Below are 13460 nucleotides of genomic sequence, written 5' to 3'. Positions count from 1 at the left end.
TGAATCCTTAAGCTTAACTGTATCACTGGACCTACCTTACCTATAGGCCAGTAAGCCTATCATCAATGTTGTTTAAATTTAAAAAAAAGATTTATCGTTACAAATATGTTGGATTCATGTTAATGTATATTTTCAGACACACACACACACACACACACACACACACACACACTCTATCTGACACATAGTCAGCTTTTCTATGATTTTCTGCACCTGCCGATCGATCAGCATGCACGCACAAAGACACATTCTGCCAGCCTGCAGTGTTTCCTCAGTGCTTTAATGGCTGGTGTGGTGGAGAGAAGCCTGTGGTTATATTGGTTTCTGTGGTGAGGAGAGTTAAACCTTTCCCCTCTCCTCCCATCTCATTTCCTTTGAGACCTACAGCAATAACAGCTCAATCTGCAGAACTAAAGCAATACTGCTACATGGGTCTTTCATCACATTCCTCAGGTATAAGTAGCTACAGTGATGTTCAACATGTTACAATCATAGTATGCAGGGTTTTGATGCTGTTAACTTTATGTATTTCTTGCTTATGAGTCCTAAAAACAGATCTAAATCTTAAGAAAAAGATTTAAGTCAAGTTTATCTTCTAACTTGGTTTTCTTGCACTGACATACATGTATTTTGCCTTCGTAAAACCGATTAGGACAGAGATTTTAAGAATAAAGTCATAATGTTATGAGAAATAAGTCGTACTTTCTAGACAAAGTCATAATATTAAGAGGAAGAAAACTGCAATACATAGAAAATATAGTATGAATAGTTAAACATTTTCAAGGAAAAGTCATAATATTTCAAGAAAAACGTTATCTGAGGAGGTGGGAAAGTAAATGTGCGCGCTTTTGTCAAACCAACCGATGACTTCATCCAGCCTTTCCCACCTTTGACAGTGTACAGCCTCTTTCCTAAGCTTCTTAGTGGATGCAGTGGATAAGGATCCCAAACAGGACTAGGGCTACATTTACATTGCTACGTTTTGGTATAAAAAGGAATATCTTTTGCTACGTTTCCCCTCTCGTTCCCCCTGCTCTGGTGTTTCCTCCTCTCATTCCCCCTGCTCTGGTGTTACCCCCTCTCATTCCCCCTGCTCTGGTGTTTCCGAGCCCCTAAACCAGAGACATTTGGAAACTCTTCTGACCCGTTTTGGTTTGGAATCTGCGGGGTTGTGTTGCAGTCTCAACGGCTGCAAACTGGTTCTTATCGGTCACGACGTCTCGTTCTCTGAGACTTAAAGCTACTAACGTTACCATGGCAACTACCAGCAGCAGGCGGAGTCTACACTGCTGCCTCCTGTTTATGCCCAGTGTACCAGAATGTTGGTGAGATATGAGGTTTGGGCGTGTTAGTTTAAACAGAGATTAGTTCTTCTACTGGAGATAGAAACACTTGGTGCATGGAGATCGCTTTTGGCTCAAAACTACATTTAAAAACCAAGACGTAGCGGTGGAGATGTAGCCCAACGGCATCTGCCGCAGAGTTGTAGCTTAGCGAAGGTAGCCAGAGGTGACATAGGCTGCAGACGCAGACCAGAGCTGTTTATCGCTCATAGGAAAGACTTCAGAGTAACTGTAGGGTATGTATAGAGCGTCAGGAAATTATACTAGACTACCTAATCTAATCATACCATACAAACATCATATCATTTGTTCTCGAAGCAACCTTTTCATTGTAATTCTATGAATTCATTCTCATAATATGACTTTTTTTCTGTAATTACAACTTTTTACTGGAATGTCAGATTTTGTTTGTAGAAAGAAGCCGTGACAGAGAGAACTTTTATCATTGGAATTGCTAGTATATCTATAAATATAATATATTATTGTTATTAAAAATAGGAAGAAGGCAGAAGACCGACCTGTGGATCCGTATGCCTGTTTGCTGTGCTCTGCTCCCGTAATGTGGAGATGGTCTCCTGACTCGCCAGCAGAGGGAGCCAGCTGCACACAAACACCATGAAAGAAGACGTAATTAATACTGAGGTGCACTGCACACCATATCCAACACGGGAAGTCAGATCATCTTGTATTAAAATGTTCATTAGTACAGAAAAATACAACATGAGACAGGTTATACGGAGGGGGCCAAGCAGGTCAAAAGCTGCAAAGAAACTCCCGCACACTGTCTAACTTGCAAAAAAATATGAAGATTAATAGTAGGCAACGTTTCGGTACCAGACCATCTTCAGGCAAATGGTGTTACATCCTGAGAACAGCTTCTCAAGATGTAACACCATTTGCCTGAAGTTAGACAGTGTGCGGGAGTTTCTTTGCAATTAAAATGTTCATTAAAATGTTCAAACAAGAGAATATTAACAACAATGTGTATGTGATAGTGGAGACATCTGAGCAGATCTAACCTTGGTATAGTCCGCGTTGTGGCGATTTGGAATCCCGTTGTGTTTGTGGCCGCTCTCTGAGCTCTGGCCGCTCCCGGCGCTGCGGCTGCTGCCCACGCTGCCCGCACTCCCAACACTGTTCCTGTCACCTGGCAGAAAACACACACACACACACAGATCACAGCGTACAATCAGACTCGCATAGAATTTGATCCTGAAATGAGGAGAGAACGCAAGAGTGTAGGTGTTCATTTGTAGGTTAAGGTATGTGGTCTGAGTGCACTGCAAAAACAAAAACTATTTTAGCAAGTCATTAGAAATTCCCAGTCACCCTTAAAGGATTAGTTTACCACGTTGGCAAATACACTTATTTCCTTTCTTTCTTTAGTTAAAATATTACAACTTTTTTGTGTTTGTATCAGCTTTATTGTATTGTTCTCCTTTGCTATTCGCTGTGTAAGGAAGACTGGCAAAGCAAGCTTGCATTGCATGGTGCAAGTTGTCTTTACCGTGCTTATGACGACCTCTTGAATCTTGAAGAACGATACGAATCTCATGTCTGTGGGCAGGTATGGAGGCTGGGAGGGGCTTAGCTTAGCTTCAAATCAGTTGCCTGATATGTCATTTAACACAATCAGTTATATCAACTCACAAAAAGCAACAAAATATGATTTGACAATTTAAATACTGAGCTCTATCACCCATTGAAATGACAAACAAATTATCTTTTTAATAAAAAATAATAAATATAAAGTGTAAATTTCAAAATAAAGGCGGATCCTAAAGATGACGGTATCGATATTTTAACTTTGTATCGATGGTATTGAATTGTTAATCATTGAATTGATATATGGATCCAGATCAATGTATCGTTACATTCTTACTGCGTGATGTAACCAACAACAGTTTCTCCATTTCAGCAAGAAAGCATTTCTCCTAGAATCGCAAATTCAGATTTACATTTCTGTTTTTGTATGAATTAAACAAACAAGATACAACATGTTAATTAGTAAGCTTTTATGCTAAGCTAAGCTAGTCATATCTCGGCTCTAGATATTAATCCTCTCATCTAACTCTCAAACTCTTTAAAATGTTGCCAATTTCAGGAATTATAGATGACATTATCTCTTTGCTTATAAACAAAAAGTACAATTTTCATAACTCCCTAGATGAAATGACTTGAGATAATTGTTTTTAATGTTTTTTTTCTGTGCAGGCAAAAAAAAAGCAGTAACACAGGGTCAGGAGTAACACAGGGGTTAAAGAAAAGGCTTTAAAGGAGTGCTGCTCACTTACCATTATGTCCTGCTGCAAGACAACACAATGGTTATGGGTACTGGATTATTGAGGGGAGAGGGCATGGTAAGGTCAAGACTTTGGGATATAAAGGGATAAAGATGGGAATAAGCTTCCTTAAAGAGGAATGGCTGGGATGGGATGGAATCACACAGGGCTGGCCGGTTGGGAGCACACACCCTTACCAGTGGGAGAGCTCCGGAGGACCCAAATGTCCTGAGTGGGGCTAGCACGACTAGCTGGGGCTGAGGACTGACTGTCAGGTGGAGCACCTAACAAACACACACACACTTTAGACAGACTCAGTGTATGCTGGGAGTGGACTGACGCTGAGCACCAGAGGAGACGGGGATCAGGGTGCTGTTTGGGAGGGAAAGGTGAACCCAGGAAGCAGGGACGGATTATGAGACGATGTATTTGTTTGATTGACTTTCCAACAAGCAATGTTAACAGTCACTTCAAACAGGGGGGGGGGGGGTTGTTGAGCTTTTGGGGCCCTTGGCCTGTGCCCGGTAGGTCTGTTCAATAATCCATCACTGCCTGGGAGGACACAAATGTGTTACAGGGGGTGAACCCATAGGAAGAAGGTGATATGTGTGTGTGTGTGTGTGTGTGTGTGTGTGTGTGTGTGTGTGTGTGTGTGTGTGTGTGTGTGTGTGTGTGTGTGTGTGTGTACCTGTGGGATCATTGCCCAGGGTGTATGTGTCATCAGTCTGAGGGGCAGGACCGTGGCTTGAGGGTGGCGCTCTGGACACATATTGTTGGCGTTGGCAGGGCACTGAGGCTTGGCGGGAGAGAGTGCCCCCTATGGTCAGGGAGACAGGATGGATTGAGGATGGCATGCATGAGTGAGGGAAGGAATTTCATGTACATGTACATGTGTGTGTGTGTGTGTGTGTGTGTGTGTGTGTGTGTGTGTGTGTGTGTGTCAGTTTGAACTGCATGCATTGGTGTGGGAACAGGCTGTAAGACGGCAACAACACCACCCTTTTGAAGTGTGGTGAGCACATTATGACCCTTACGTATTGTTATTCATTCAGTATTTGGAACAACAGCTAAAAAAGGGTGTTACATAAGTGGCTGCTGAAAGAGAGTGGAAGATCACCAGTGATGCTCAGAGAGCTTATTTTTCCTTTGTGTGTTGTTGGTCCATGGTTGCTGACACCATTGAGATAATCACAGAGCTCAGGCGCGCACACACACACACACACACACACACTACTGAGAGTGCCTCATAAGCAAAGGGCCTGTCAACGACTTAAAGTCAAACTCTCTTTCTCTTGTCTGTTCAACCTCAAGCACATTGATGCCCGCCTAGAAACACACACACACACACACACACACACACAGAGTGAGGGTTTTAGTACTGAGCTGACACTTTGCAATCTGGCCATAGTAATCCTATTAATGTGTGTCTCTGTGTGTGAGTATCTACGTATGTGTGTGCGTGTGTGTGTGTGTTATTGGACCCCTCACTGTGCTTGCCTCGCTGTTTGAATGGCAATGGCTTTTCAGCTGCAAAACAAGCATAGGGATCATATTCACAGGGATTAAATCAGATGACTTACAAGCATGCTGAACCCTCCAGTGATCATGTATGCCAACATGATAGATTCTGCCTGTGTACAAGTGTGGAGATACATTCTTAGCCAAGATATAACCCTTGGGTTATGTTAGCCCCATTAACACCGCTGTGCAGCTCCAGCCCCCAGTGTGTGAGGTCCTTTCTGGCTCTGGGACTAAGTCATAGTCAGAGTATGATATAGTAAACACTTATCCTTGCTTGGCTCTCAGTGGTCTTCCACTAAAGAAATAGGTGACAGTACGTCCTTTTTCCAATTAATCGGATAATTATTTTCTGGATGAATGGATTAGTTGGTTGGTCTCTAAAATGTCAGAAAATGGAGATGACGTCCTCAAATTTCTTGTTTTGTTCACAACTCAAATATATTCAGTTTACTGTCACAGAGGAGAGAAGAGACTAGAAAATACTCACATTTAACAAGCTGACCACAGAAAAATGACTCAAACCGATTATCAAAATAGTTGGCGATTCATTTAATAGTTGACAACTAATCAATTAATCTGTGCAGGTCTAATGAGGCCCCATCGGCCTGGTTGACATCCAGCCCTTACTGAGCCCAGGGAGAGTATGGTTAAAAATAACAAGGCAGGTAGAAAAGGCAACATTAAGACACAAGTTGCATTAATGCAGCGGTGGAAGAAGTATTCAGATCCTAATACCACACTGTAAAAATACTCTGTTACAACTAAAAGTCCTGCATTGAAAAAGTTACTTAAGTAAAAGTCTGTAAGTATCATCAGGAAAATGTACTTAAAAGTATTAAAAGTAAAGAACTCTCCTCCCATTTTAGAAAGTGTAAAGGATCCAAACAGGTGTGTGTTTAATGGTCTGATCATTTCAGCTGGACTTGGAGGCCGTTATATTGTTGGCTAGTTTCATTTAGAATAAAACATCAGATTTTATAAACTACATGTGTTTTGTGTGCAGAAATCCTAATGTGCTAGCTAGAAATTAAGTAAATGTACTTAGTTCCTTTCCCCCACTGAGTGTCTCCATGCAGATGTTGTGTGTGAGCTGCCGTTTGTCTACCTGCTCGTCTGCTGAGGACCTCCACCACGGAGGGGGGAAAGAAGCCCACGCGGTCCGTGCCCCGCTGGGTGTCATGGATGTGACCCTTCCAGCGGCCGTCTGAGTGCTGCTCCACCACCTGACGCCGACAAATCAGGAGCACGCTTCAGTCACTGCACACAAGCATCAGCCTCGCAACCATTCACCATCACGTTAGACAGGACTATGGGACATTACTCAATCACTAACACATTATTTCATCTTGAAATCTAAAGCGCCATCTGATTGGAACACCTTGCCCGGCTCACTTAGATCTATTACTTCATTTGGTTTTTAAAGGCATCTGTCTTTATTTATCTACAATCAACCTGCTCTGGCTTCTAATTTGACATGACACATGATTCTTGTTGACTTGGTTGTGAATCTATTGTTGTTTTCTTAGAGAGCTTTGATTAGAAAGGGGGGAAAAGTGAATGTGGAACTTTGAGGGGTTTGCTTTCCAGACATTTTCTCTTGTCAACTGTACATCAACTCTAAGGCCGGTTACACACTGGCTGCGTGGCGTGAGCGTGGCGTTTCTGTTGCGTGTCAGCTGCGTGGATTTTTCTATGTCTTTACACACCAGAAACGTGTATGACGCGGTGCTGCTGCTGCTAGCCTTGTCTGGACACATGTATGTTTCCCATTGATAAAATGAAATACCATGTTAAACATAAATATATACTGATGTGATTACAGCAAAGACAACATCGGCAGTATTGACGGCAGAATATTTTGTTCTGTATTGACAAGTGTCAATACAGAACGATACAAGGTGCAATAATACAAAATAGATTTTTTTTTTAATTACATTTATATCTGCATTTATATCAAAACCTTTCAAAGACTTTCAAACATCAACATGTCATTTATTAATATGTATTTGTGTCAAAATGACATATAAACATATTTTCCTATTCTATTTTGCCTGGAAACGCTTCCAACACACTTGCGTGTTCTATTGAGTTCTATTTCTAGCATGCACGCATTTTCGGTGTGGCTCAAGCCATGCCTGAGACATGCGTGTCACACAGGCAGTGTGCAAGCTCTGACCGGTTACCATGGGAGCCAAAATATAAACGGACACGCCACGTAGTGGACACGCTCACGCGACGCAGCCAGTTTGCATGCCACGTGCGTGACTCCCCCAGGCATGCTTTTAGAACCATAATGAGAGAGCCAATGAGCTGGAAGTGCACAGTCTATTCGTTGTGAGTGTTAACTAAATGCCTGGGGAGGGCAAACACAAACACCTCGGCCTTCTGACAGGAGACCGCACAACAACATACAAGTTCATACAGGAGTCTGGGATGTCACAATGAGGACTCGTATAAAGATATCAAAATACACAGCCGTGACCAGGGTGCAATTTGTGGAAAAAAAGCCGTTTTTGATCATGCACAACAAAACCTTCAAGAATTAAATCCCCCTTCCAATACCATGGATATAGTGCCACTCAGCCAGCCGTGGCAAAACACTTATTAATTAACTTCAAAATCCAATGGAAAATAATCTCAGAATGAAATAGCACAACGTGGTGTCAACATGAAAGCACAGCGCTTTCAAGCCGGAGATACATTTTGTCCCCACAGGGGATATGTAGACCAGAAAGGGGGAAATCTCACACATCCCCCCCCCCCTGGAAAATAACACCCTGGCCGTGAGCAAACAAACACACAGATGTGCACACACATGAATTAGTGCAAACTGTGTGTTATTGAGAGAGTGACGGCAGCAGGTTTGTGCCTGTTTCTCTGCTGTGGTCTCCTGCTCAGAGAACACTCAATTACTTGCACTAGCCCACACAAACACTGTGTGTGTGTGTGTGTGTGTGTGAACTGATTATTGACAGGGATCTGCAATATGCTTAATTTTGATTATTTACATTGCTTTTACATTTCAGAGCGTTTGATATTTTAAGTTGATCTTTTATCATTTTTCAAAGTCTCCTTCAATATGAGCACTGCTGACAAATGCATTACCCCTCTGGCATCTTTAAGGCGACATATAAATACACAACTGCTTTACAAACAAAGGCTAGAAATCGAAATCAAGTTCTTATTGGAGCCCCTGACAATTTAGCTGGAAGACATGAAGCAGGAAAGAGTCTGCTCAGTGAACCCAGGGCTTACTGTAGTAGACAGCCATTAAAAAGAGAAGTTTCTTTCTCAACAAACAGCCAACATTTTTTACCATAATAAGATCTCCAGCCCTGAGGTTTAGAGCAGTGGGGTCGTGGAGGTTCCAGTAGTCCTTCAGCGCTCGGACCTGTAGAGAGCTGGATGCCTCTGCACACAGACAGGAAGATACAGACACAGCATTGAATTTTAAATCAGCCCCCCGCCCACTGTTTCCCCTGCCTCGGTCTCAAGCCAAAATCCACATTTCATAACAGCATCACTGAACTATCAGAAAGTGTTGTTGAGAGCTATATACACACACACCTCTCAGCAGCTGTTTGATTTCCCTGCTGGCTGTGGAGGTGGTGAACTGGTTGACGATGTCCAAAGCTGTCTGATTGTATGTGTTGCGCATGTTCACATTGATGCCCGCCTAGAAGAAAAAAATAAAAACACACACACACACACACACATGCACGCACGCACCGTGGGATTAGTGTGGGTGAGGTGCAATTTAAAAACAAACCCTCCCTCAAAAGCCTCCCTCCTTTATTAAAGAATAACAGTGGAATTGTAGTGTGGTTGTGTTAGTTTAAGACACGGTCTTTCCATCTACTCCTTCAATACAAAAATATCAGTGTCAGCCTCCATAATCCCACATTAGATGGACAGAAATTAGATGCCACGTCTTTTCTTACATCCAGCAGCAGCCGCACTACTTCAGTCTTGCCGTAGAGGGCAGCCTCGTGCAGAGACGTCCCCGCTTTGGTGGCTCTGTTGATGTCAATGCCAGCTTTCAGCAGCAACCTGTTCAATGTGTTCAATGAAGCAAAAGTTAGAAATGATTTCCTTGTATTTGTTTTAAATTCAACAAGCAGTGTGTTGTGTTTCAGAAGAATAGTGGAAGCAGCAGAAATGCAGAACTGAGTACACTTTAAAATCTGTTTATTTATCGCATGGAATATTGTTATCGCGATATTCAACGTTATCGCACGTCGCCTATTTTCGTCATATCGTGCAGCCCTAAACTGTACTAAATGCACATCGCCACTCTACATATTCTGCGTTGAGCACCATAACACTTTAACACACTGCCCTGCTAACGACATACTACAGCACTTTAAAACACTGTACCCCCGACCGTTTTAACTGTTTTTAAAGGTTTCTTTTCTGGTTTTATATATTTTAGTCTATGTATTCTTAGATACTTCTGTATGATTGTTGTCTTTCCCTGTTGCCCTGCAAGTGGCTGGTGGAGAACAGTCTTTTCATTTTCTTTATGTATGTAAGTACACAAGGAACTATGACAAAGTAATCTGACCTGAATCTGAACTGTCAAACAAGTTACGGTTAGCCAAAATAAAACAGAAATGCAATCATCAACAATGTGAGGACAACAGTGTGTGACTTGTGTAAATGACTGAGGCTGCTGAAAGCTTGTCAGCTCATCTCAGACTGTATGAGCGAGTATTAGAGCCACTGTTAGGAAAACAAAACCGATATTGAGAATAAAGTTGTGGTAGAACATAATATTTTGAGAATGTCAATTTAAATTACCAATAAAGTTGAAAAAAATCCATCCTTTATTTGACACATACAGTACAAGTTGACACATAGCTAGTATTAAAGCAACTTTATTCTCAGAATATTGCCACTTTTATCCTGAGAAAAGTAAATATTACAAATTACGTTGTACTTTAAAAAAAGAAAAAAGGTCCTTAAACAAACATCTTATAATATTACATTATTCTCATTGATTTCTCATTATTATGACTTTACTCTCATATCAGACTTTGTGTTGTAAAATTATTTGACAAGAAAAATCACTTCCCTTATTTCACACATCAAAGCTGAGGGACTTTATTACAACAGGGTATTCAAAATAAACAGAAATGAATTAGTATTACAATTCTATTGTAAAAAATGTTCATTTTTATGAGAAAAGAGCCATCATGTAATACGAATACAATTGTAAACAACAAACCATAGAAAATCACTTCCTTCCATTAACCCGTACTGCTCACCTGTTTACTACGACGAGTATTAAAATAAACTTCTTGTAACCTAACAACTGGAACTATTCTGGACATATTACTTTTTCTTGTGAAATTACACAACAACAAAAAAGTTTGGAAAAAGTCAATATTACAAAAAAAAAAAATGTAAAGGGAAACACAATGGAGTATAAAAATAAACACCTTGTAAGATTACAAGCTTGATCTAAATATTGCGACTTTTTTATTGTAATTAACTTTTTTTTTTTCTAAAATTCCAACTATGTAAACAGTGAAAAAAAATGTTTTCACTAACAGTGGCCCTGACAGTCTGTTATGAGAATGAATGATTTCCCGGACTACCACAGAAATATGTTTACATTAGTTTGAGCTTAATGGTGACGTGTGAAACGTGATTTCTGCTGACAAACTAACTTGACGTGACGAGATCACACAAGACAGGAGAAATATCAAACACCGAAGTTTGATGAAAAAAGCAGCCTGATGCCAACCTATCGTAGCTGCACCTTCCTTTCCTCAGCAGCCAACACGTTCATCTTGCTATGAAACCTTGAGAAGGCTGCAGTGTTTCCCCCGGTGTATTGCGAGCTAAATTCCCCCCTAACTACTCTCGCTTTGCCAGACCTTCCTCCACAGCACTGCGGAAGAGGGTCTGGCAAGTCCACACAGCATTCTGGGATGGGAGAACAAATGTGCTCTGGTTTATTGGCATTTCTTTAAACCAATCACAATCGTCTTGGGCGATGCTAAGCGCCGGACGGAGCCACGGTGCCTCTGCTAAATAGTCTCGAGAAGGAACTTGTTTTGGTGGAACATGTGTACGTTCAAAAGTAGTTTGTCGTGCAACAGAAAACTCAGATTGGACAGATAGTCTAGCTAGCTGTCTGGATTTACCCTGCAGAGATCTGAGGAGCAGTTAACCATAGTCCTCAGAAATCCACCGGAGTTTAGAACGCCAACACAAAGAAAGAGGAAGGTGACTAACCGAAAAGAGTGAAATCCGGCAACATTTCCAGTGGCACCGGAACAATCCCGGAAGTGGACCGTCGTGGATATAGACTACCCCCCAAAAGGCCTTAGCCACTGGGAATAATGTTTGTATGTATGTTTAAGATGTTTATTAAGCTACAGTTATAGTGAGGCGGCTCGGATGGAAACTTAGACGTAGTCATATTTTCAAATCTGCAGTCAGCTTTTAGCACTGACTTAATGTGTAGGGCCCTGTGGAATCTGTCTTATAGCTTTTTTAATTCTCAATTTTGCAATTCCGTCCATGATTCTGCTATCACAGAAACTATTGGGCTCTACATTAATGCTGCCATCAGGCTAGGACTGGCCCCAGCTGGGCACTCGGCTATAAAAAGACACTTGCCACCGGGCTAAACAACTTTTTGGGGGGAAACCCTGAGCTGAATGTCTGCTATAAAGCTCAACTTCTCCATCTCTGTCCTGCAGATAAGCAGTCCATTTGTAAACATTAAATATGAAATATGCTATGGCAAAGGTCCTCCGCATGAGGTCTCCTCTGGATCAAATTTCATTATGAATTATCACAATCAGAGACCTCTTCTTTTTTTTTCTCAATTCATACACAGTTATTTTCCTACATAACTAGAGTGAATACATAATTTAGTTATTGTATATAATATATCTCTCCTGGTTGTCTGGGTGCAAATGTTTGCAGCTTTAGTTCTCACCAGAGCCAGAAAGCTTCTCCAGCTATACAAAGAGTAGGTACTATAAGACGTCTGCTGTAGTGTGGCAGTCTTTGAAGAGACATAAATCCCTTAGTGGGAGATCACAGCCAAATTCTGCTGAGTAACCTCTGAATAAACTTGTGTGCTAATGCAGTCACTTTTCTTATTCCTGTTTGTGTTGAAAGCTCATCTTTTCTCCTCCATGTCGACTGTTCTACTTTCCAGTTCAGGAGGAGGAGGAGAGAGGAGGATGAAGAGGGTATTGCAAAAGAGATCTGATAATCGCTAGCAGCATGTCTGAGAAGCAGGGTGGAGTTACTTGGCTAAACACATACATACAGTATCTCACAAAAGTGAGTACACCCCTCACATTTTAGTAAATATTACATATATATTACATATACGTATATAACACTGAAGAAATTACACTTTGCTACAATGTAAAGTATTAAGTGTACAGCTTGTATAACAGTGTAAATGTGCTGTCCCCTCAAAATAACTCAACAAACAGCCATTAATGTCTAAACCGCTGGCAACAAAAGTAAGTACACCCCTATGTTAAATTCCCATAGAGGCAGGCAGATGTTTATTTTTAAAGGCCAGTTATTTCATGGATCCAGGATACTATGATCCTGATAAAGGTCTCTTGGCCTTTGGAATTAAAATAGCCCCACATCATCACATCCCCTTCACCACACCTAGAGACTGGCATGGTTTTATTTCAGTTAGCCTAATGGCTGGTTTGATTTGCATTGAGAGATGATTTTATGGAAAGTTCCCCATGCCACTCTCTAGGTATGGTGAAGGGGATGTGATGATGTGGGGCTATTTTAATTCCATGATGAGAGGGTAGAAATAGACATGTGATAGAATGACAGCACATATCAAACACTGCTCCTCGCTGTGGTCTTACTTGATGATGTCTTTGTGTCCGTTCCTGGCAGCCAGGTGGAGGGGGGTGGTGGATGGAGGGTCCAGGCTGTCGTGCCCCCCCTCCCCTTCTAACAGCGCCGCCACCATGTTACTGCTCAGCAGTAACTGAGCCACCTGAGGAGACAATCAAAGACACCCAAATGCAGATGAAGTGTGAGCTGTGACAACCGAGGAGTGGCAGAATCAGGGCAAGAGTTACAGCATTAGCAATACTTAAATAAGCATGCAAAGCCCTGCTAGCTGAGGTTGTGTGGTAAAAATATATGGATTGAAATAATATATATATATATATATATATATATATATATATATATATATATATATATATATATATATATATAGTACCTTACAGTATATATAGGGTCAAGCTAGTACAGAGGCTTATTCACTACTCAGCAGCTGTCTAAAGATACCACAGCCTCCGTA

At 41.4% G+C, this 13460-nt stretch overlaps 1 protein-coding gene across 4 annotated transcripts in view; it reads right to left on the bottom strand.

Annotated features, from left to right (window-relative positions):
- The window catches only part of caskin2a (CASK interacting protein 2a), an 80947-nt gene that overhangs the window by 15741 nt on the left and 51746 nt on the right, over positions 1–13460 (bottom strand). For 3 of the 4 annotated variants that reach the window (XR_013503720.1, XM_078278929.1, XM_078278932.1), the window contains 8 exons: positions 13015–13148; positions 9088–9196; positions 8714–8822; positions 8463–8557; positions 6252–6369; positions 4314–4442; positions 2363–2490; positions 1862–1943 (listed from right to left, as the gene is read on the bottom strand). Coding sequence is in view for 3 of the 4 variants with exons in the window: in XM_078278929.1 (XP_078135055.1) it covers positions 1862–1943; positions 2363–2490; positions 4314–4442; positions 6252–6369; positions 8463–8557; positions 8714–8822; positions 9088–9196; positions 13015–13148 (904 nt within the window). In the remaining variant the exon portion in view is untranslated. The remainder of the gene's footprint in view (positions 1–1861; positions 1944–2362; positions 2491–4313; positions 4443–6251; positions 6370–8462; positions 8558–8713; positions 8823–9087; positions 9197–13014; positions 13149–13460) is intronic. The other variant, XM_078278931.1, reaches the window with a different exon arrangement.

The sequence above is a fragment of the Sander vitreus genome, chromosome 21 (assembly GCF_031162955.1).
Source record: "Sander vitreus isolate 19-12246 chromosome 21, sanVit1, whole genome shotgun sequence".
NCBI lineage: Eukaryota > Metazoa > Chordata > Actinopteri > Perciformes > Percidae > Sander > Sander vitreus.
Note: the sequence above shows the minus strand (reverse complement) of the source record. Positions and strands in the feature narration are given on the sequence as shown.